General features: G+C 30.8%; 1 protein-coding gene across 2 annotated transcripts in view; it reads left to right on the forward strand.

The window, feature by feature from the left end:
* The window catches only part of LOC143077867 (glutamate receptor-interacting protein 1-like), a 40,956-nt gene extending 16,301 nt beyond the window's left edge, over positions 1-24,655 (forward strand). For both annotated transcript variants that reach the window (XM_076252995.1, XM_076252996.1), the window contains exons 11-21: positions 226-415; positions 1,199-1,338; positions 5,211-5,288; positions 6,401-6,467; positions 7,804-7,949; positions 10,933-11,074; positions 11,844-11,989; positions 12,680-12,699; positions 13,635-13,797; positions 15,708-16,282; positions 16,966-24,655. In XM_076252995.1, the coding sequence (XP_076109110.1) occupies positions 226-415; positions 1,199-1,338; positions 5,211-5,288; positions 6,401-6,467; positions 7,804-7,949; positions 10,933-11,074; positions 11,844-11,989; positions 12,680-12,699; positions 13,635-13,797; positions 15,708-16,282; positions 16,966-17,202 (1,904 nt within the window). In that variant the 3' untranslated portion in view covers positions 17,203-24,655. The remainder of the gene's footprint in view (positions 1-225; positions 416-1,198; positions 1,339-5,210; positions 5,289-6,400; positions 6,468-7,803; positions 7,950-10,932; positions 11,075-11,843; positions 11,990-12,679; positions 12,700-13,634; positions 13,798-15,707; positions 16,283-16,965) is intronic.
* The last annotated feature ends 468 nt before the right edge of the window (positions 24,656-25,123 follow it).

Raw genomic sequence — 25,123 nt, forward strand, 5'->3', positions numbered from 1 at the left:
CACTAATTCAGTTGTTCAACAATGGAGTACAAATTTTCCTGTGTGTTAGTTTGCAGACTTTTGCACAACCACGAAATCAAGTTTTCACAAACATACAAAATTTCTACGATGTTCAAAAATTGACAGCTTCAAAACTAAATATATCAACAGTAAGAGATAAATTTGTGATAAGTTATTACAAAATGTGCTCAGTATGAAACATTTATTTTGCTGTTTTATATTCAGTTTCCATATCCTCCACTGCCACATCCATCATGCTTGGGAACCAGATAGGACGATCAGAAACCATGGAGATCAGACTTTATGCAGATTACAGAGGATTAGGGTTAACAGTAGATGGAAGTTTTAATGATTCCTCAGTTCTTGGGGAAGCCCCTGTTGTATCTTATGTGCAGACTGGTAGTGCTGCAGACAAGTAAATGTTTATGAATTAAAGTGTTTCAGTTCAAATAATAAAGCATGCAAACCAAGAGTTTAAATGCCTTGCTTACAAACTTTGTTTGGTTGTTTGCTCAGGCATTGTAATTAAGATTGACACCTAAATTCAATGGAGAGGCGGAGTAAGATTTTGTTTACTATATAAAAAAGAGTTGATTGGACAATGAATATTATAATGGAAACAATTTTGATATTAATTGACCAATCAAACCTTTGTGTATAGTAAACAGACTGTTATACTCCACCTAACCATTGAATTTAGGTGTCAATCTTAATTACAATGCATGAGCAAACAACCAAACAAAGCTGGCAAGCAAGGCATTTAAACTCTTGGTTTGCATGCTTTATTATTTTAACTGTAATTGAAATAATTGAACAATTAAGATATTTTTTTAATTTTTTTGTACATTTGTATTGGTAGTATGAATACATCTTTAAAAATTAGAATTAGTACTCTAGTTTACAGTGGATAAGATGATATTTTTTACAGAAAATTCTTGGTAATGTTAATATTTGTTTGCTAAATGTCCAGTGGCAAATATTTCATTTTATTTTGCTTTACATCTAATGGCTTATAAGTGATTCAACTGGAATTAAGGGGACATGGCCTTAAGAATGTAATACATTGTTTTGTGGCAATGTTGAACACTGATAACACAGAAAACTTTCAACAAATCATTAAAAAAAATTCAAAGCATTGAAAGATTTTTCTTTATTATAAGATAGTATTTTTTATAACTTATGTAATTTTTTTATTTAGATGTGCCTTGATGCAAGAAGGTGATAGAATATTAACAGTAAATGGACAGAGTTTGTCAGATAAAACTATTGACGAAGTGAATCAGCTGTTAAGAGAATGTAGACATCGATGTGATCTGGAAGTGGAATTTGATGTTACAGGTTTGTAGTTTAATGTTAATGAAATTAGATGTTTTTGTAATTGTCATAGAGACAGAAACAAATCAACAAAGGTTTGTCATTTTTTAAGGGGTAGACCTTGGTTCAGGGAGATAACTCTGATCTTTAAATCAGTTATGCGTTTGTAAAAGTCAAGTTTTGTCAATGAATTTTAAGCATTTACCTGAAACAGATTGGAAATAATCTATGTATCCAAGAAGCTTAGAACATATTTATGAAAATTGCTGACACAAACGTACTGATGATTTTAAGAGTTATTTCCCTTAACCTAGGTCTACCTCCTTAAAGAGAGTACACATCTCTAATCTGTAAATACCCATTTACTACAAAAGAGAAATTAACTGAAATGTTGCACATTATTTTTTTTCAAGAAGCTGAAGTTGCACACCTTCAATCTTATTTAAGAAATAATTGATGCAAGCTATACTTTATTGTAGTTTTAACATGGGTAGGCATTATATTCGTGATTATTTTTGGCCGAGCGATTAGTTATCAATTATTTCAATTCTGATTAGGACAATTAAGGTTATCTCTATGTCCGATGTGTATAAGTGTATGGCGTTTGTATAGGCTCTTCCATGAACCTCCCTTTTTGTTTTTAAACAAGCAAACGACTGGCAATGTGATTTTTTTAGAGGGAGAAGTTTTGAACAACCAGCATGAATGGTTGTTGTATCTAGGTCAAATATGTCAAATTCTAATTGCAACACATTACAGTCACAATAAATGAATTAGTACATTGTAGTAACACCATGTGCATTATTTAGGAGGTTGGAAGTGTTTTGAGTTAATGAAGTATATTAAATGCAATTTGATAAAATTCATTATTCTGCAGTAGTCAATATACTCATGTGCAAACAAATTTTATTGGATTTAGAGCATGTGTTTATTCACAAAGCGAAAGAAGCATGTCATAATACTTCTGTATCTCCTAATAACAAAGTAAGTTGATAAAGATTTAAATCTGTTAAAAAAAAAAAGTGCACAAAGTAATATTTTCTGCATTCCTTATTAATTTTTTTTAAATACAGGATTAAAGAAAGGTAAAATTTACCCGCACAAAAATTCAATTGCAATATAGACTAGTGATATTGTTTGCCTTAAATTACTGGAGAATAAAGGCTTTTTCTTTTTCCCCTGGAGAAGAAGAATCCCAATTTGAAAAAAAAAAATGGCTTAAAATTATTCCCAAAAAGACAACTTTTTTCCCAAACAGTGGAGTCTCAGTAGTAATTGTGCATGCATACAGACTGAAAAACAATCATTTAAACCATTTTCATGCCTAAAATGACTATATGTGCAGATTTGAGGGTCTGTTTATGTATCATCACTGACAATAAGGGGTCTTATTTCAAATAGGGGTTTACCACTTGAAAGGGGGTCTGCAAATTGAAGTTCCAGTCAAATTCATCTTTCATTATAAATTTCCCAATTTGATAAAAATGACACATATTTTCCCAATAAAAAAGGGTAGAGATGGTTTTGAAAGAAGCCAACAATATCACTGAATAGATTATTTTCAACAGCTTTATTGTGTTTGAAGCATATATTTCTGAAGTAGTATGGAATTTCCATGGAAGAGCTTTTATTGTTGTATTTATCTTATTTTAAGATTATTTAGAAGATGATTTCACTTTTCTTGTCAGGAAATAAAAATATACTAAAAATGATACAAAAGACCTATGTAAGCTTTTGTTTGTTGTCTGTTGTGGAATAGACAACTTTCGAGTTCGATGCATTTCCGACAAAAACTCTGGTTTTAGAAAACGTCATTTGTACATTTAGGGGCGTCGTCACTTCCATTCTAATGTTGAGCGAGTGGTTGAAAAACTATACTTCTGTATTGTATGAATTATTCGCCAAATTGAATTCTCAAAATTGACAATCAGCACTGCTGTCATTAGGGAATTGTCATTAAGTACCTCATAACAGCCATTATTTCTAGTTTATCCTGCACAATCACGATCACTAAGACGCTTGATGAACTTTGATAGTGCAGGGATACAGGCGATCCCCTCTATCTGGTAAGTGACGTCATAAAGGCGCGCATAATTGAAGAGTTTTTTCTGGTGACAGATGAACTCGAAAGTGGTCTATTGTCACTTATGTGCATTAGTATGATTTCATGACAGTTATTTTCATTGGTTGACAAAACTAAGGATTATGTTAATAGTTTGGATCAGTCAGTTTCATTGGTCGACAAAACTAAGGATTATGTTAATAGTTTGGATCAGTCAATTTCATTGGTGGACATTTAAGTGACTGTCTTAGGTGTCAGTTTACTGCTGTTCATTTTCATTGGTTGTCAACATAAGTATTTGGTAAATGAACATCCTTCTTTTGAGTCACTATATAGCTAAAAAAATGACACATATAGGTAGGATAAGCACTGCCTTTTTGCATATTGATAGAGAGTGTTTTCACGTTTCTAGACCACTGATATACTTGTACCTACATAATTAAGGATTTTTACCAAGAAAACAATTAGAGAATGATTATAAACATCCATCTCTATTTGTAGTAATTTTATCTTCATTTACTAAAGTTTAAAAAAAATAGATTTTCATAGGTTTATTAAAATTTTGTTGTTAAGAGAATGTTTAATTTAATTGTTTTCTACAAGCAAAGCCTTTAAAAGTTGCTTTCAATGAGCTCTTTAATACAAGATTACTTCATGTACATATAACTTATAAAATATTTTTAACAGCAAAATTAATGTTTTTTTATGCCCCATTCATGTTTTCTGGTCTGTGTGTCCATACAACTGTCCCGCTTCAGGTTAAAGTTTTAGGTCGAGGTAGTTTTTGATGAAGTTGAAGTCCAATCAACTTGAAACTTGTTACACATATTCCCTATGATATTATCTTTCTAATTTTAATGCCAAATTAGAGATTTTACCCCATTTTCGCGATCTACTGAACATAAAAAATTATAGTGCGGATGGGGGCATCCGTGTACTGTTATATTATGGGTTGATATTTTTTGCAGATTGATATGTGGTGATGGCAGATATTTGAATTACAATTTATTTAAAGCTTGCTTCAGATTCTGCTTTCACCATTTGGTGGACCCATCATTTCTGATTATTTTGCCACTTATGGCTTAATATATTTTATAAACATTTACATATTGCTGAAGACTATATCTTGACCCTTAGATGTGATTGGCTTTTCTTGTGTCCTTTGGTTGCTGTCTCATTAATTGGCACATAATGCAAATCTCCTTTTATACATCATATTAAATTTTAATAAATGGTTCAGATTTAAAATTTAGCTCAATAGAAAGTCAAGTGATTTCATTTCAGTTTTCAACCACAACATTTATGGTGATATATATATATTTTTAAGAAAGAAAGTCCAAACATGTTAATTCAAATCAGTAGAAACAAATCTTGAGGTTTTAGAAGGTCTTTTGCCAGAAGGAAGAAGGTGGTTAAGATATATTTCTACCCATGAAATTGCAAAATTGGTATGATTTTTCAATCCCTTTGATGGTTCAAAAAAGAATCAACAATATGTATGTAGAAATTATCGATGTATAACCAGAGATTTTATTTGATATGTACTTTTTCATGATTTCATAGGCTAAGGTATAGCCAAAATTGAAGTTATGCTAAGTTTTAACAAAATGATGTTTAGATATGTTCACCTGATCATTAGATATTTTTTAAGCTGACAATGAGCCTGTATCTATTTACTAATAAAAATGTGTTAAATTCTGTTCAACGATGAACTTATTTAGGTTGATTGTATGTCAAACTCTAGAAAGTTTCTCAAAAGGGGGAATAGTTATGTGAAACTGAAAAGTTAACAAATAATTTTCTTGTAAAAGTGAAAATATTGTTTTTATTACAGAATCTGTGATTTTGACATCTGGGACATTTGTGGTCAAACTGCCAATGGTGAAAACAGGTCTAGGTGTTTGCCTGTCAGGTAAGTCATATTTAACAAATATTATTTTACTTACAGCCAAGATAGTTGTTCTTTGTTAATTCATAAATTTTATCAACATTGCAAAATGCTCAAAACAGCTTTTTCAGGTTTATTTGAGGCAGTAAGTAAGTAATAACAACTAAACAGTTAGAATAGAAAAGAACATTTAAGAAAATTCAAGACTGGTTGTACAGGGTACTATTTGCTGACATGTGTTGATATGCTTTCTTGAAGTAAGTTAGTTCAGGCAGCAATATACTGCAAACTATTTTTATACCCCCGCTTTAAAAAAGGGGGGGTATACTGTTTTACCTCTGTCTGTCCTTCCGTCAGTCCGTCAGTACGTCAGTCCGTCAGTCAGTCCGTCCGTCGAAATGAATATTTTTCTTCGCATTTTTCTCAGAACACTTGTATGATTTTACACATAGCCAAGTTGAAAATTTTCGTCACATTTTTCTCAGGAACTACAATACAAGGATTTCTGAAATTTGGTTTCAGGATTTATATAAGTCAGCTATACCGTGTGATGCGTTTTCAGATTCATCACTCGACAACTTCCTGTTTACCGAACACTTGCATATTTTTACACTATTAATATTATCCACTTGTGGCGGGGGTATCATCAGTGAGCAGTAGCTCGCAGTTTCACTTGTTTTTTATATTTGTTAGGTATAGTAATGCACATCACTGTATGGCCTTCAACAATAAGAATAATGCTTACCTTATAGTTAAACTTTAAAATTCCACTGTAGCAAATGTGAAACAACCAGCAAGAGAAAACCGTTGATCAGATTTAAACTACTAACATAAAAGACAGGAAAAACAATTGTAGCATACAACAACCATTTAAAAACCACTGGGCACCTGGCTTGGGATAGGCACTTACAGAATGTGACAGGGTGAAATATTTTTATGACCACTCAACCCTCCACCTTAATCTTGGGCCATGGTGTGGCAGTACTACATGAAAGAAAGAAGAAAATGCTGATTAGATAGTGTTACATAATGTGTTTAAAGATGATAAGCCAGTTTGAAAAAAACTGGCACACAAAGAGAGATACTTTAAGTTTATCAATAACACATAAGTAATAAAAATGTTCACTCTTTATTAGGAGCTGGTGGTAAAGCCAATGACCATTTGATCATCACAGATGTTAAGAAGGGAAGTGTAGCACACAGGTAATATTAATCACTTGTACTTTTTTGAACAAAGATTTTATACTCTTGCTCCAAAAGAGGAGGGGTATATTGGTTTACCTTTGTCAATCTGTCCATCTGTCTGTCTGTAATGCATTTCTGTCTGTTTAAATTTCAAACAACAGTGAATTAACATCTGGTAATTCTACAATATGATAGAATCCCCAAAGAGGATATGCAGGTTTGTTATAAAAATACTTACAGTTATATTAACAACACACAAGAGATTGCTGCTGTAATAAGATGAGAGCGACATATTTTGGTGCTATATGGCACTTTTTGTCTCGCTTGATGGAGTCAAAAGGCGAGACACAGGTATGCTGTTTCCTGCAGCGACTGCAGCGATGTCAACAATGTATTAGTTTGTGATTAGGTCTAGTTCATAGTGAACCACTTGCGGTAAGTCAAAGATATTTGGTATGCAGTTACCATGGAGATTATTTGGCCCTGCCCCCTCATACATGGTCTATTGACTTGAAATTTTTGCTTAGTTTTCATGTATTAGTTTGTAATTAGGTCAGTGTATGGGGAACCACTAGTGGTAAGTTAATGATAATTGGTATGAAGTTGAATAAGCATTGGCATATTTCATTTCCATCGAGATTTGTTTGCTCTCCCCACTCAGTCATGGTCCATTGACTTTGAAACTTTTGCTTAGTTTTCATGTATTAGTTTATGATTAGGTTGGTTTATGGATAACCACTAGTGGTAGGTCAATGATATTTGGTATGCAGTTGAATAAGCATTGGAATGTCTCATAACCATGGAGATTAATTGACCAGGGCCCCCTCAGTTATGGTTTATTGACTTTGAAATTTTGCTTAGTTTACATGTATTAGTTTGTTTAGGTCTGTTTAAAGGGAAGTACTTATGCTAAGTCAATGGTATTTGGTATACAGTTGTATTAGCATTGGCACATCTCATTTCCATGGAGTTTTTTAGCCATGTACTTTCAGTCATGGTTCATTGACTTTGAATATTTACAAAACTTACATGTTAAAGTGTTGCTATTTTGATTCAACATTTGCATTATCAACATTATAAAAAAGCGACACATATCTCTATAGATCTGTGATAACAGTTTATATTAGCCTAAGGATAAAAACAAAACAGAAAATCAAACTGATGAAGAAAATCCGGAAGTGACAAACTACGCTATTATGCTATCATGGTTAGTATGAATAGAAATTGAAAGTAGGTATCATAAAGCATTTTCCATTTCTTTGTACAAAATATTTTTATCAGCAATGCAGTAACGTACTGTAATTTATGATAACATTTTTAAATCTGAATGAAAAAAAATGTTATTTTTTGGCAGATGTGGATCAATCCAGCCAGGTGATAAGCTGCTGGCTATTAATGATGTCAAAACAGAGAACATGCTGGTGGAAGATGCTTTACATTTGTTACAATCCACTGATGACATCATCAAATTACGTCTAAAGAGGGATGACCCATATTCAGGTAAAATATCTGTTTTCTGTTCATTATTGAGAGGAATGAAAAAGAAGAAGAAAAAATCAAATAAAATGAATAAAAGTAAAACATTTAAACCAGGCTGAATACCATCAGTGTTTTATGGACTGATGTTTGTCTTGTTGCCATGGTTTTGTTGGTTTTTAGCTCACCTGGCCCGAAGGGCCAAGTGAGCTTTTCTCATCACTTGGCGTCCATCGTCCGTCGTCCGTCGTCCGTCGTCGTCGTCGTCGTCGTCGTCGTCGTCGTCCGTCGTCGTTAACTTTTACAAAAATCTTCTCCTCTGAAACTACTGGGCCAAATTGAACCAAACTTGGCCACAATCATCTTTGGGGTATCTAGTTTTAAAAATGTGTGGCGTGACCCGGTCAACCAAACAAGATGGCCGCCACGGCTAAAAATAGAACATAGGGGTAAAATGCAGTTTTTGACTTATTACTCAAAAACCAAAGCATTTAGAGGAAATCTGACATGGGATAAAAATGTTTATCAGGTCAAGATTTATCTGCCCTGAAATTTTCAAATGAATCGGTCAACCCGTTGTTGGGTTGCTGCCCCTGAATTGGTAATTTTGAGGAAATTTTGCTGTTTTTGGTTATTATCTTGAATATTATTATAGATAGAGATAAACTGTAAACAGCAATAATGTTCAGCAAAGTTAGATTTACAAATAAGTCAACATGACCGAAATGGTCAGTTGACCCCTTTAGGAGTTATTGCCCTTTATAGTCAATTTTTTACCATTTTTCATAAATCTAAGTAATCTTTTACAAAAATCTTCTCCTCTGAAACTACTGGGCCAAATTAATCCAAACTTGGCCATAATCATCTTTGGGGTATCTAGTTTAAAAAATGTGTGGCGTGACCCGGTCAACCAACCAAGATGGCCGCCATTGCTAAAAATAGAACATAGGGGTAAAATGCAGTTTTTGGCTTATAACTCAAAAACCAAAGCATTTAGAGGAAATCTGATGGAGGTAAAAATGTCAATCAGGTCAAGATCTATCTGCCCTGAAATTTTCAGATGAATCGGTCAACCCGTTGTTGGGTTGCTGCCCCTGAATTGGTAATTTTGAGGAAATTTTGCCGTTTTTGGTTATTATCTTGAATATTATTATAGATAGAGATAAACTGTAAACGGCAATAATGTTCAGCAAAGTTAGATTTACAAATAAGTCAACATGACAGAAACGGTCAGTTCACCCCTTAAGGAGTTATTGCCCTTTATAGTCAATTTTTAACCATTTTTCATAAATCTAAGTAATCTTTTACAAAAATCTTCTCCTCTGAAATTACTGGGCCAAATTAATCCAAAGTTGGCCGCAATCATCTTTGGGGTATCTAATTTAAAAAATGTGTGGCGTGACCCGGTCAACCAACCAAGATGGCCGCCACGGTTAAAAATGGAACATAGGGGTAAAATGCAGTTTTTGGCTTATAACTCAAAAACCAAAACATTTAGAGGAAATCTGACATGGGGTAATAATGTTTATCAGGTCAAGATTTATCTGCCCTGAAATTTTCAAATGAATCGGTCAATCTGTTGTTGGGTTGCTGCCCCTGAATTGGTAATTTTGAGGAAATTTTCCTGTTTTTGGTTATTATCTTGAATATTGTTATAGATAGAGATAAACTGTAAACAGCAAAAATGTTCATCAAAGTAAGATTTACAAATAAGTCAACATGACTGAAATAGTCAGTTGACCCCTTTAGGAGTTATTGCCCTTTATAGTCAATTTTTAACCACTTTTCGTAAATCTTAGTTATCTTTTACAAAAATCTTCTCCTCTGAAACTACTGGGCCAAATTAATTGAAACTTGGCCACAATCATCTTTGAGGTACCTTGTTTGAAAAATGTGTCCGATGACCTGGCCATCCAACCAAGATGGCCACCACGGCTAAAAATAGAACAGGGGTAAAATGTAGTTTTTGGCTTATAACTCTGAAACCAAATCATTTAGAGCAAATCTGACAAGGAGTTAAATTGTTAATCAAGTCAATATATATCTGCCCTGAAATATTCAAATGAATTGGACAACCGGTTGTTGGGTTGCTGCCCTCCAATTGGTAATTTTTAAAGAAATTTTGCTGTTTTTGGTTATTATCTTGAATACTATTATAGATAGCAATAAACTGTAAACAGCGATAATTTTCATCAAAGTAAGATCTACAAATAAGTCAACATGACCTAAATGGTCAATTGACCCCTTAAGGAGTTATTGCCCTTTATAGTCAAATTTTAACAATTTTCATTAATTTTGTAAATTTATGTAAATTTTTACCAAATATATTTCTCTGTTACTAATGGGCAAAGTTCATTATAGATATAATTGTAAGAAGCAAGAACGTTCAGTAAAGTAAGAACTTCAAACACATCACCATCACCAAAATACAATTTTGTCATGAATCCATTTGTGTCCTTTGTTTAATATGCACATAGACCAAGGTGAGCGACACAGGCTCTTTAGAGCCTCTAGTTCTTTGACTTAGGACTGATTGCTGTCCCATTTTTGAAAATAAAGATATGTGGTATGATTGGGAATGAGACAGTTATCAAACAGAATTCGAATGACAATTGAGTCCAATAAAAGACCCTGACATGTTGTCTTTGCCTCTTTCCTTTCCTCTCCTCCTCTCTTTTTTCTGATAAAGATATATTTTTTCAAGGTATTGTCAATATAAGTTTTGTCATACTATTTGTATAAACTTCTAATTTGAGATCTTAGTATCAATGTGACCATAAGTCATACTAACAAATTTTCTTTCACTACAAATGACAATCATATTTTTTTGAAGACATAACATATAAGTTTAACACAAATTTTTAAGGATAAGTTGCTATTGTCAGTTTGAAACTTGTGTATAAGAAGAAAGATTTGAGGAAAATTATTGATCCTGAACTGTGTTTGAACTTTTAATCCATAGGAAAAACTTGATCATGTTACATTTATGTCTTTGTTTGTCCTATAGATGACAGTGGGGAAGAATGTGTGATGTATACAGTTGAAATGCAGAGAAGAGGAGGCCCATTAGGGATAACAATATCTGGTACAGATACCCCAGGGGACCCTATTATTATATCAGATCTCGTAGAAGGAGGTTTAGCAGTACGGTTAGTGTTTTAGTGATGTGATTTTTAGCTCACCTGGCCCGTTGTCGTCGTCATCTTCCGTCGTCGTTAACTTTTACAAAAATCTTCTCCTCTGAAACTACTCGGTCAAATTTACCCAAACTTGGCCACAATCATCATTGGGGTATCTAGTTTGAAAAATGTGTCCAGTGACCTGGCCAACTAACCAAGATGGCCACCATGGCTAAAAATAGAACATAGGGGTAAAATGTAGATTTTGGCTTATATCTCTGAAACAAAAGCATTTAAAGCAAATCTGAGTGGGATAAAATTGTTCATTAGGTCAAGATCTATCTGCCCTGAAATTTTTAGATAAATCGGACAAAAGGTTGTTGGGTTGCTGCCCCTGAATTGGTAATTTTAAGGACATTTTGTCGTTTTTGGTTATTATCTTGAATATTATTATAGATAGAGATAAACTGTAAACAGCAATAATGTCCAGCAAAGTAAGATCTACAAATAAGTCAACATGACCAAAACGGTCAGTTGACCCCTTAAGGAGTTATTGCCCTTTATAGTCAGATAAGTAAGATTTACAAACACATTACCATCACCAAAACACAAGTTTGTCTTGAATCTATCTGTGTCCTTTGTTTATTATGCACATAGACCAAGGTGAGCAACACATGCTTTAGTTTTTCTTTAATGTCTAAAAACGGATTGGACATTGCATGATGTCAGATGAAACTCTATACTTATCTTATGTATTTCAAATGCAATTTGTAAAGTAATTGTTTCCCTGTTCTTGCAGAACTGGTGCTATCCATATTGGGGACAGGTTATTAGCTATAAATGGTGATACAACAAGGGGGAAAACTCTTACAGAAGCCACTAATATGTTACAATGTGCTGTTGAACTTGTGACTTTGAAGATAGCCAGGCCTGCTGAGACGTCTAGTGAGTATACTAAAGGGTTATACACTTTCTAAGACATTCAAGGTTGCATTTCTGTAAATATTGACAATGAGATTTCCCATAGGAACTCCTTTTATGGCTAAAACTGTACCACTTTTACTATGAAGTTTTGAAAAAAATCTTATCCTAGAATTGAAAGTTCATATGCAACACAATTTTTTTCAAAGGTCAAAATATAGGGCTGTGTGGCATATTTTCAACGTTTATATGCCCTGAACTTCTCAGAGTTTAAACTAACACTAATTTTCGTAACTACCCCAATCTCGAATGAATGGTTACCACAGAATTCAATGTAAACAATATGCACATGTTTATTTACTGGTAACATTCCCAAGTTATGTCTTTGTGAGATGGAACACAGAGAGCATAACTGGGAACCAGTATGTAAACAAAATTAATTTTCTATGAATATTCAAGATCTCCCCAAAAGAGGCATGTTTTGAGAAACAGCTGAATTTACAAAGTGCAACATCAAATAAGATTAAAGTTAATTGCCACCTTGCTCTTTAGGTTTTTGTCAGGAACAGCAATCAATTATAAACATAGAAAACTGTCTGGTGTTAATTATTGTTTTAATATTTTTAAAGTTCAACAAAATTTTAAATATTAATTTTGATCTTGTTTGTACAATTCCCTTAGTTAATGTTAATTTTTCAAATTCTTCTCTTTCAGAAACTAAAGGAAAGAAGTTGGTAAGTTTTGAATACTGTAGAAACATTCAACTGATTATTACTTTAAATACAAATGTAACTACAATAGATGGGGCATTGAGTTTTCTGGCTATCTTCAAACCTTTGGCCTGTTTGTCTGGACAGTGTACGGTTTTATTTATGGTAGTGTTGTCAAATAGAGCAGATTTGACTAACCAATAATCGGATAATCGTTTGACCGATTAACCGGTTAACAGATAGTTTTAGTTGATGTTTGAAGACATTATAGTACCTAACAAATGTAGGTTTTTACAGCTCTTCTATATATAGCAAGCAAGTTGATCAAAGTTTTGTTTTGCATGCTTTTATAGAAGAGCTGTAATGATAAGATAAATTGAAGTTTGTCCTTTGGCATTATAAGACTTATCTGTAAGAATGGTAAGGATTCCTGGCGAAGTTTGACTTTTAATAATCTAATACTACCGTATCTACTATGGTGTTTGTAATAACTTCAGATTGAATTGATAAATAAACTTCTTGAAAATGTTGTAAAATTTAATCGGACTACTGATATAAAGTTACTGTTTAAAAAAAACCATGTATACTAATTATGTTTATATCAAATCTATTAAAATTGAAAAAGTCTGGTTAACCGGGTAACTGGTTAGCTTTTTTGGTTTTTCTATGTTCGGTCTTTCTGACGGTTTACCAGTTAACTGTTGACACCACTAATTTATGGTTATAATTTTATACCATGAAGTTGCATTAACATCAGCTTGATATTTATACAAGGAATTATTATGAATTGAACCTTTATTTTATGCAAAATTAGGGTTTTGGACAAATTTAATTGTTCACAGAAGATGGAAATACAGCAACAACTATAACTATATTTACAATATACAAAACAAGGAAGAGCTGTTAAAAAGCAATAAGTTTTATTGTGTAGATCAACTGACATATTACTTATATTTTAGGGTGATACATGTAGGTCTACAACTCCAGTCGCTAGTGTTGATAGTGCTATGGAATCATGGGATAGCTCTGCTCCAGAAACAGGACAGATTTATCATAATATAGGAACAGTACTATCTAATGGAAAACCACAGCTGTTACCAAAACCCAGCAAAAATAAAAGTGGTAATTTTAAATTAAGATTAATGCATATAACTTTTATAACCTTTTTGGAAATTTTGTGTTATATCAATCAGATCATAAAACAAAAAATGAAACAATTCAAAAGAAATAACTAACACCATGACGAATGGAAAACAATACAGCAAACATCAAAATCCTCTGTATTACAGGTGCCTGGTTTGGGATAGCCACTTAAAGAATGTGTCCTGCTTTTAACATGTATGTGTTAGCTCAACCCTCTCTCTTAACTGGAATAGTGGCTTAACAGCACAATATCAGTTCTGCCAACTTTTTATGAAGCAAATGCGTGAGATTTGGCCAAAATTGAAAAGATCAAAGAGAAAAAACAATAGATCAAAGGAAAATGCCGCCAAAAAAGCATGAACATGCGTGAGTCTCACGCGAAATGTGTGAGACTTGGCAGCCCTGTAATATAGGAACAAACTATTAACAAACCAACTTACAAAATGACGAAAGACATGAAGTACCAATCTTAAGAGTTCTCACAGTCACAAAAACTAGTTCAAAGTCAAATTACCATGTTTTCCAAGAACAAATATCAATCTGTGCATCAACAGATTTAGTGTGAAACATTAGCAGTCTGAGAAATGCAATGTAATGCTATAAGTTTAGTTTATATTTTACCATTACTTATAAAAAAAAAAAGAGTTAGCAAGCAGAAATATTTTGTTTTCATTTGGATCAGTAGAAAAGCTACACATTTAAGTTCATATTTTTTAAACTGAATTGAAACTTTACCATACTGCTGGACTGCAACATGGAATAAATTTTGACAATTATATTTCAAAATATTATAATGCTTACAATTTCTGATCTGAGAAAGCTTTAAAAACAACAATTAAACAATAATAATAAACAAATAATAAGTCATTGAATTTCTATACTGTGGATTCATTTATTTTCGTGGGTATTAATTTTCGTGGATAGAGAAAAAAAGACGTTTCGTGGTATACGTAAATTCGTGGATCGCTGATTACAACAACAAAAAAATTCAGATACGTAATTCGTGAATTTTTTTTTTGATTTAGGAGATCATATAACCTCCTTGGTTTGATCAATAATAAAACAAATAAAAAAGAAGAAATTCATTGAAAAAGTTTTGAATTGTCAAAATCCTCGCTTGGTCATTCTAGGTTAAAGTGTTCATTGAAAACTTCTATTACAATAATGGACAGAGACAACTAATTATTTGGTTGTTTTACAATATATAAATTATTGTCGGAATTCTATAAGGCTTTCAAAACTTTATGATTGAAAACTCATTTCCCTAATCACGATATAATAAACAATCATATAAGTAAAAGGTGTCATAAACAATATTACCTACGGGCAATATGCCCGTACTTAATCCTATTGATTTTTTAATCACTAGTTAACCAAACTATGACACGGTTATTAACAACTTGCAGTTATTTTCCATGAACAGTTTTAATCAATTTTAAAAAGTAAATGATCACTGATATTAGATATATTTATTATTGATTTATTAAAATACTTGTATCTTCTTTCAATAAAAAACACATGTTATGTTACAATGTTTATCGCTAGTCAACACTATACTAGAACTGCATAACAAAACCGGAAATAAACATCCGACTCCATACATATTTTTCGGGATTATTCTTTGTTGAAATCTTAAATTCGTGGTTCGCTGTGACCCACGAAACCCACGAAAATTGGTATACCACGAATAAAAATGAATCCACAGTAATACATGTTCTTGTGCATTAGTTAAAATAAGACTGTGAGAATCCACCTTACCTCATATATATAATTGATATGTATATATGAGTGACACAATAAGTCTGTTTCTATTATCCCAAATCATTCATTTTGTTGAGGTTTAATGTATTTGAAAATTGATTTTACTGATTTTTTTGTTTTTGTTTCAGGTATCAAAGCTGTGAACTCTAACAATACTGACACAAGTCGAGACAGATTGGCAGATTTTAACCAATCAGATTTTGAGTGGGAAAACCATAGCAACAGTAGTCATAGTGAAAATGCAAATGGGGCTGATGAGTGGACAGGTTCATTTGGGGAGTATGAAAATGGGTCAGAAATGTTGAAACAAATTAATGCAAGTTTGAAACAGAGATCGTCCGCTAGTTTGGACAGGCCAAGGTCAACAACAGCAAAACCACTTTTGACTAAAAACTTTTCTCACAGCACGGCCAAAGATTTCCATAGTGAGGATGAACTTTGCAGTGCAGGAAGCAGAAAAAAGACCACAAATAAACCTGGGAAAAAACTTGGACCAAATGCATACAAAGAACATGTCAAGACCATATTCTCACCAACACCTGTTCAGCTACATAAAATTAAGATGGTGAAGGACCCTGGCGCAGATGATTTTGGATTTGGTCTGTCAGATGGCATGTATGAAAAGGGTGTATATATAAGTGGTGTAAGAGAAGGCTCACTGGCAGAAAAAGCTGGTTTAGTACAGTTTGACAGAATATTACAGGTTATTATTGAAGTTTTTCATTGCACATGTGATTGAAAGAAGGTGTTTAGATATGTATTCATGAAACAGCAATCAACCTACACAAAACTCACAAATCCCTATATTTACCACAACTTAATACTTTTAAGAAATATTTGTACTATAGATGAATGACCTTGCAGAACAAAGATTGTTTACCATGTTTTGTTCTATCAGTAAGGGATTAGACCTAACCATTGTTATACTTTATGGCAACTATTAGATGTTTTTAAATGCCGGTAGTCAAAGATCTTTTGAATGTTCTATCTATTTTATTAGTTTGCCTGATATCTTTAAAAATAATACTGAAAAAAAATAAAATCTGTAAATAACAAAAAAAATATCAGCAAGGCAAGATCTACAAATAAGTCTATTGGCCAAAATTCCTCCTATTGGAGTTATTGCACTTGATGAAAATATTTACCAATTTGGGGTGTTTTTGACCAAAGGAACCCATATACATGGTTAAGGAGGCATGTTCCTTAAAGCCTCTAATTATAAATAGAAAATAAAATAAAATGACAAATAGGGTAGATGTCATTGTGATAGCAAACCAACATTATGATATGATTAGAGTTTACTTTATAATTTATTATACTGTTATTTTCTTTAATATGATATTCAATTGTCAGCTCTAACTGTATCAAATATGTTGTTATTTACAGGTAAATGGAATAAGAACAAGAGATTTTGACTGTTGTTTAGCCATACCATTAATTACAGAAGCTGGGAACGCTATAGACTTGGTTGTGTGCAGGAACCCTATAGCCAAAGTTACTAATGGTGAATCTAGTCAGAAAGTCACAAGTAAACCAGTCAGAGAATATAATTCTTGTGATGAAGGCAGTGTGTACATGAATGTACCAAACAAAAACGGATTCAATACACCTAAAAGTGTTTGATATTATTAGAGGAAGAGGAGATAGGATTTCGTAGAAGAATTGGAATATATTTGAATGATAGAAATTGTTATTCATGCATAGATTTATTTTTATATGTGTTGCAAGATTTCTACATTTTCTGATAGGCAACCTTTCTTCAATGTTAATGTTGAGTGATGGAGCTCTGAGTAAAGTTAACCTTATGAGAAGATTTGTATAGATTGTATAAAAAGAGATGATCGAAAGATTCTATAAATAGAGATGAAGCAAGCATATACATGTTTGTTACTCACAATTGAAGGATTTCATTCTGAAAAAAAAAAATTATTTCTTTTTATAATGATATATAGGATTATTAATTTTTCAATGTTTAATTCTGTTACTCGTGAATTTGTTTTCAAAAATACAAAAATCCAAATAAAGTTTAGTCTTTCTGACTTTAGTGTTTGTATATCAAGTCAAGCCAGCATCATGTTTGCATTTTCTTAATGTTTTTCTTTATTTTGCTTTGTTTGAAAACCTTCATGTGACAGATTAGGACTTAAGGAGGTAGACCTAGGTTAAGGGAAATAACTCTTAAAATCATCAGTACGTTTGTGTCAACCATTTTCAAAAATATATTCTAAGCTTCTAGGTTACATAGATTATTTTCAATCTGTTTCAGGTAAATGCTTAAAATACATTGATGAACTTGACTTTTACAAACGCTTAACTGATTTAAAGAGTTATCTCCCTGAACCAAGGTCTACCCCCTTAATTAGACAAAAAATGTTTAGGGTGATACATGTAGGTCTAATAAATCATTAGTTTGAGTTTTAAAATGAACTCAGTACAAAATCCACTTTTCAAATAATGAATGAAAAATTGTTTTCAAAATTACCTTTTTTACACTTCAAGATTTTCAAAACTTATTTTCAATGTTCTTATAGTTCCTACAATTAAATAATAAGAAAGGCTTGATGAATAAATAAATATTTTAAATACATTTATGATAATACTCTTTATTATGTAATACTCTAAAGCAATAAGTATTTTTCTCAAGTGATATTTTTTTTCTGTAAATTATTTTTGATACTTATCTGTCGTAAAGTGAAAGTCTTAAAATATCTTTAAATGTATATTGTATCAGTTTAAAGTTGTATTATTGAAAAAAGTGAAGAAGATGTTATTTTTTGTTCTTTTCTACAAATAAAGAAATGAATTATGTATTGCAAGGCCTTTTTATGTATACTAAGCTTAGATGAAAAAAAAAAGATAAGTCCTGAGCTGTATTGGCCCATTTTTAAAGTTTAAAATGAGGCATTTTTTCATTACATTTACCAAAATTACTATTGAAAGAAGCAAGTATATGACTTAAATCTGTATCACACATTTTTATTGTCCAAGAGGTAGATATTTTACAGATGTGGAATAGCCTTGAAAAACATAATGTTTACTTCATTAAGGTGGTATCCAACACTTTCACTTAGATTAATTTGGCTCGTTCAATTTTCATAAAATTTTGGCAAAGTATTTACTTTGACCCTTTGACAAAAATATAAAAATTTCAAAAAATTTGAACCAACCATTTTATCAGAAAAATTACACTGGTTATATAGCAGTTTGACAAACACTAATTTTGATCATTGAGAAGCTTAATATTCCCTTAACAACACAACGTAATTAAAACGTTTAGCTGATTTTACAGACTTATCTCCCTGTAGTGTTAGGTACCACCTTAATTGGCTCTATTGAACTGTTTATTAAATACAATGTGAGATATTTTTGTCACAATATAATAAGATACAAAATAGATTTTATTTTTTTGTTATGCATGTTATTATTTTTTTTTATTTCAAATGTAATCACCATCCAGTTTATTCCAAATATATTTTGTATTCCATATTTAAGTTTATATTCATTTGCCTTGGTAGCTTGTTTGAGTGTACTTAAACATTCCAGATTTAAAAGTTTTGTTTGTTTGGCTTATTTATTTTTTATAAGCAGTTTTTTGTTGACTTAGCAAAGTTATAGCACTCAGTTCTCAGTAATTTACAGTTTTGTGAGATTCTAATGTAGTTTTTTGTTTTTGATTTTTGTGTTGTTTTTTTTTTGTAAGATGTTGTGGAACAGCCCTTTTTTTTAGTGGCATATGTCAATAGCTTTAAAATCTTGGAATGATACTTTCTTTATTTTTGATATTATTTAAAGGAAGATTTGGGTATATATATGTCATAAATATATTATTTATTCTAAACTTTTTTGAGATTTTGTGTTCTTTCTCAAATATTTGTTTGAAAGGGGCACTAGCTATGAGATACATAAGAAAAAAATATAAGTTTATTTGTTCAATCATTAATAGAAGCAAAATAGTGAAAGGCTAGTTTGCTATAAGCAGCCAGTATGGTTCAATTTTGTCAAAATAAGCTGAGAAACATTTATGATGAATTATGATTTGCAAGTGAATAATTCAACCTCATTGAACTCGTATTCATGTGAACTTCAATTTAACCCTTTAGCTAGAGATGGATTGTGCATTAAAGATGTGTGTTGGCCTATTAAAAAAAAGATTGTCAAATTGAAAGTGAAACAAAAGTAAATCATTTGATTGACTGATAATATCCTCAAAAAATCATTCTTATACAGGTAAAATTGAAGATTAACTTATTTTTTCAACCTTAGAATTGCAATCAAACAGACATAAAAAATCTATTCGCACGAGGTCCATATATCTCTTTATATTTATGTTTATGCTAATATCCAGTTATGTGACTGTCTGTTGTATCGGAGTCATCTCTATAGTTAATTAGATGGCGTCTAAACTAAAATACACACGAAACGAAGCTACACCGAATCGAACCCATGCCCTGTAATTTGTTTATTTTAGACTTTTTATAATTTGGATAAAAGTTGTACATTGTTATAAACCTAATATGAGAACTTGAGTCAAATTGGTGAACATGAATTTGACAGCTAGTGCCCCTTTAATGTCAGGGTCTTGAAACCATAAGAAAGAAGATAGACTGAAAAGATATAATGTATCAATTTTTGACACAAAATCTCTTTGTCCTCATGAAAAAAAACCAAACTAAAGCAATAACAATAACAATATACTTTATTTGGAAACACTCAGACACATATTTACATGTGCAACAAGAGGCAAAATACATAGTCATTACTATGGTTACTACAAAACAATATATTTATGTTAACATATAATCATATAGCGGTTACAATATTTTAACTAATTTCTTAATAAACAATGATAAATTTTTAAGAACTTTGATATTACAAAATGAAAGCAGAAGAAAAGGCATTAATTCTTTCTATATCTCAGAGTTAATCAATTAAAATTATTAAGACTCAGCAAGATACCAAGAATTTTGCTTGGACAAAATATTTTTTCAATATTTTTTGTTATTTAATTGATAAATCCCGGTTTTATCTACACTCTCAAATGAGCTGCTGCTGGCTTATTATTCATGCATGACTAACTATTTAAAGTTATAATCTACCATTATTATTCATAATATACCTCATTGTTAACTATTACTTCATTGATTTTACCTGACTAGACTTTGATTGACAGCAACATTATATATAGGAATATTCTTTACAAGTTCAGATTTTGAATATTTTAATTTCTGAATACTACTATGTTTCCTGAATGCATAAGAGGAAGAGAAAATTAACTTGCATATAATATTTCTTTTATATGTTGTCATATTAATCAAGTTCAGTCAGGTTCAATTTATATAGTAATACAATTTGTTATTATTTTATTTTATTTGATCTATTTACTGCTGTATTGAATCATTAGGTTGTAAATACATACATGTACATGACAAGTGATAATTTCTATTAATTGATAAGCGATATATTTCGTAACTTCATACCAACATTTTTTTAAATATCTTAATGTATTTAAAGATTGATGCTAGATTGTTCTCTTGCTATTGGGGGGCAATTACAAAGAGCAGGAACATACAGATCCTTATTTAATCATGATATGTTTCAAACATAGAATTCAACATACTAAACATTGCAAATATAGAATTCAATGTACAAAACATTGCAAATATAAAATTTAACGTACAAAACATTTCAAATATAGAATTCAACGTTCAAAACATTGTAAATATAGAATTCAATGTACAAAACATTGCAAATATAGAATTCAACGTACTAAACATTGCAAATATAGAATTCAGCATATAAATATAAACCTACTATAAATATGTGAAGAATAATTGAAGTTTAATGAAACAAAAATTATACTGAATTTCTCTAAATTTAAATGAGTTTTCCTGTTTAAATTTTTGCAATAAAATATGAGGTGCGTTGGATAGAAATTGACCTTATGCAAGTGCACATAAACATGTACATGTACAAGTCTTCGATTGATTCTGGAATATTCAAATGCGAAATAAAAGACGAATTATATCAACTCAATTTTCATATACATTTATGTAGTTTTCTGGAATATTCAAATGCAAAATAAAAGACGAATTATATCAACTCAATTTTCATATACATTTATGTAGTTACAGACATTGCATGGATATTTTTTTTTCAACTCAAAATAAGTTCGATGTTTTGATATTCATTTGCATAAGGTCGTTTTCTATCTAACACAGCTCAAATTATATTTCATAATAAAATTTAGAATGGAAGTGGGGAATGTGTCAAAGAGACAACAACCCAAACATGTTTAAAAAAACATATATATTATTTTTTTTAATCCTCTGGAGACTATCTTATGTGCAATATTATGAATCAAAGGTTGTTAATCATTTATTTAATTTTGTTTATTTAATTTTGTTATTACTAAGTCCCATATTATGTTTACCAAAGTTTGAATAATTGCCATATTAATGTACATGTAACTTTTTTGCTTCATTGTATTGTTCCCTAGTGGCCATTTTTTGAAATAAACCAATTGTGTTTAAAGTGTGCAGAAATTGTTGTTGGAACTCTAAAGGATACATTTGACATTGACATTAAACAAATGTTTGTTTATTATATAAATTAATCTCAATTTTTGGAGAGATTTTTTACCAAATAGAGGACATCTTAATATTTTTTCAGGTCCTGGGTTTGATGCAGCTGTATTTTCCCCTATAAGAACTGGCAATACAGATTTTCAATGGAATATTTTTACCCAATCAGAATTGACGATACACTTTTAACAATAGAATAGTTTACCCAATCATAATCAGCAAAACAATTTTAAATTAGAATATTTTGATCCAAATACAGTTGACATTTATACATCAATGCATTTTTATACATGTACCATTATTCAATCAAGATTGACAATACAGTACAGTTTTCTATTAATAAAGTATTATCAAATCATAATTGACAATATTATATTGGATAGGAATTAGACATTTTTTTCTTAAGGAATCATTTAAATTCGAAGATTAGTCATTCATATATACATTTTATTGTCTTCCTACCATTTCTTTAGTTTATAATGACATAATGTTGTGTACGATATATTTTTTTCTTTACATTGCCTGTTAAGGTTCATTGATGCAATTTTCCCAAGATACATTTTTCCTGTGTGGTCAGTAATATTTTATATTGGGAACATATTTGAATTCTCACGTTGATCATATTGTCATTTTGTTCAGATGTCAAGAGTTATTTTTTTTGTTGTCAAGAATAGTTTTTTTTTGGTTGTCATGATTGTTTTTTTGGTTTTTTTTTCAAATGTGCATGATATTTTACATACACATGTCTATCATGTAATTTTTCTTGATATAAATGTAATGTATGTAGTAATGTCAAAACATTTTATGTTTTCTTATGTAGAACATCATATATTTGGTAAAATATAAAAGCAATTTGTGTAGTAGCATACCTTTAATTTGAAAGTGCAAAATTGAAGTTACTTTTAAATGTGAATGAAACTTTGCATAAATTACTGCATTCTTGCCAAGATTGAACCAAAAATGAGTATCTGTCTTCCTTAGATCTGCATGTCTTTCAAAGAACTGTATATTTTTTTTTATATTTTGCATAACAAGAGAAAAATATTTTCTCTGCTTTATGCTTATTTGACAAAAATGTTTAATTTAGAAATAAGATTCATAACTGTTTATAACCAAGGTTTTCAATGCAGAGAGAGGAAATATATATTATTGTTCAAAAATGAATTTTTGATGAGTTTATTCATAATGTTAATTTTTAAAAAGTAGTTGAAATATTTGCATTAAAGGTCACAGATTATGATTATATAGGTTCAATAGGTCTTTTTTATTGACGAGGCTTTCTAGACCAATCTATTTGTAATTTATCGACTTACAAATTATTCGATTCAGTGCTTTACATTAGATAACCAGAAAACATCTAATTCTCAATTTTTCCGTTGCTAACAAGTTTTTTTTCCAGTAAACAAAATATTTACTTTTTTTCGAAAGATATTTTGTATTTCATGGATTGATATACATTTTGTATAGATTTATAAAAATTTTGTAGAGTAGTTTTTAAATATTTGTAGATAGTAGAAGGAAATTGTTTTTATTTTTTGGTGCTTTAGATAAAACATATATGTTGACATGTAATTATTTTTAGATAAGAATGTTTGTATGAAAATGAAGGATGGAGGAAATCTCAGTTGAAGTTTAATATCTGTTCAAAATGTACAAAAAAAGAAATTGTAAAAGATGATGAATACTTATATCTGCCATGCAGTACTAGAGTATATCCTAGAGGGTCTGGATGGGGTTTTCAGAATACAGAATAATGAACAAAAACTGTAGAATGAAAGGCAAACAAATAAAATAGACAATTCAAAAATATAAAGAAAGAGAATGGTGTGTTGAAATAAAAAGAATATAGAATAAAGGGGAAATAAATACAGGATAAAGATAATAGCGTAAAAATTCAATTATAAAATAGTGTAGGACCCCCCTCTCTCCCCCATCCAGACCCTCATACTTGTATGAAGGTTTATATAATACTCTGAAGTAAGTAAGTAAGTAGTGTTAATCGTAATTTATGTACATGTTTAAGTCTATGAATCTTTGAAAAAAATTGTAATAGGTCACATGACATTTTGATTCATGCAGGATGCTGTAGTAATTTTTATTGAAAATATTATATAAATTTTAAGAGTTTATTATGGTTGTATGGACACAATTTACAAAATACCAGTGCATAATTTTCCTGATAATTATGGTCTCTACTAAACAAATTATTGATTCATAGAATATTTTTGTAGAAATGTACATGCAAGTAATTCAATTTTTTTTTATACATAATTGCAACACACATGGTTTTAATTTCACATTTGTTATGCAACTTTTGCTAGTAACTGGTTAAATTTACAATTTCTCTTTAGCACTTCTTTAATACTTGTATTTGTATTGTTTTTTGTGGCATTTAACCTATTTACAGGACAGCATACATTTATTTGTTTTCTTTTTGTTTACAATCTGTAATTCTAATTGAATCAGTTAATCATGAATTAAATTATACCACAGTTTGTTATCTATTTGTATGTTTTTGTCTACAAAGGACTGACAGATTTGACATTTTTAACCTTGCATTATATACATATATATAATGTAAAATTCGTCTAAACATCAGCCCAACAATGTTAGATCTGTAAATTTGCTTTTGCCTTCATTCGCCTTGATTCGAACTCATGCTACTGAGATATCTTGACACCAAATCCATGCACCGTATACAATGCACTAGACCACCCGACCATCTGGGCTTCACTTATATATATGATATATATATATAATTCTTATATCATTTGCATATCTATAAATACTTGAATTGGATTGGTCAATTAGAATTTTTCTCTAGGTTTACACTTCGATAAACCATGTTTCCGAAACTACTTTTGTAATCTATTCATGCGCGATACACATTCTTGCAGGGATACTGGGATTTTCAGCAAATTGAGATTATAAAGCAATTGCGTAACAGTTTTTTCTATTCTAAT

Source organism: Mytilus galloprovincialis, chromosome 1 (assembly GCF_965363235.1).
Source record: "Mytilus galloprovincialis chromosome 1, xbMytGall1.hap1.1, whole genome shotgun sequence".
Classification (NCBI taxonomy): domain Eukaryota; kingdom Metazoa; phylum Mollusca; class Bivalvia; order Mytilida; family Mytilidae; genus Mytilus; species Mytilus galloprovincialis.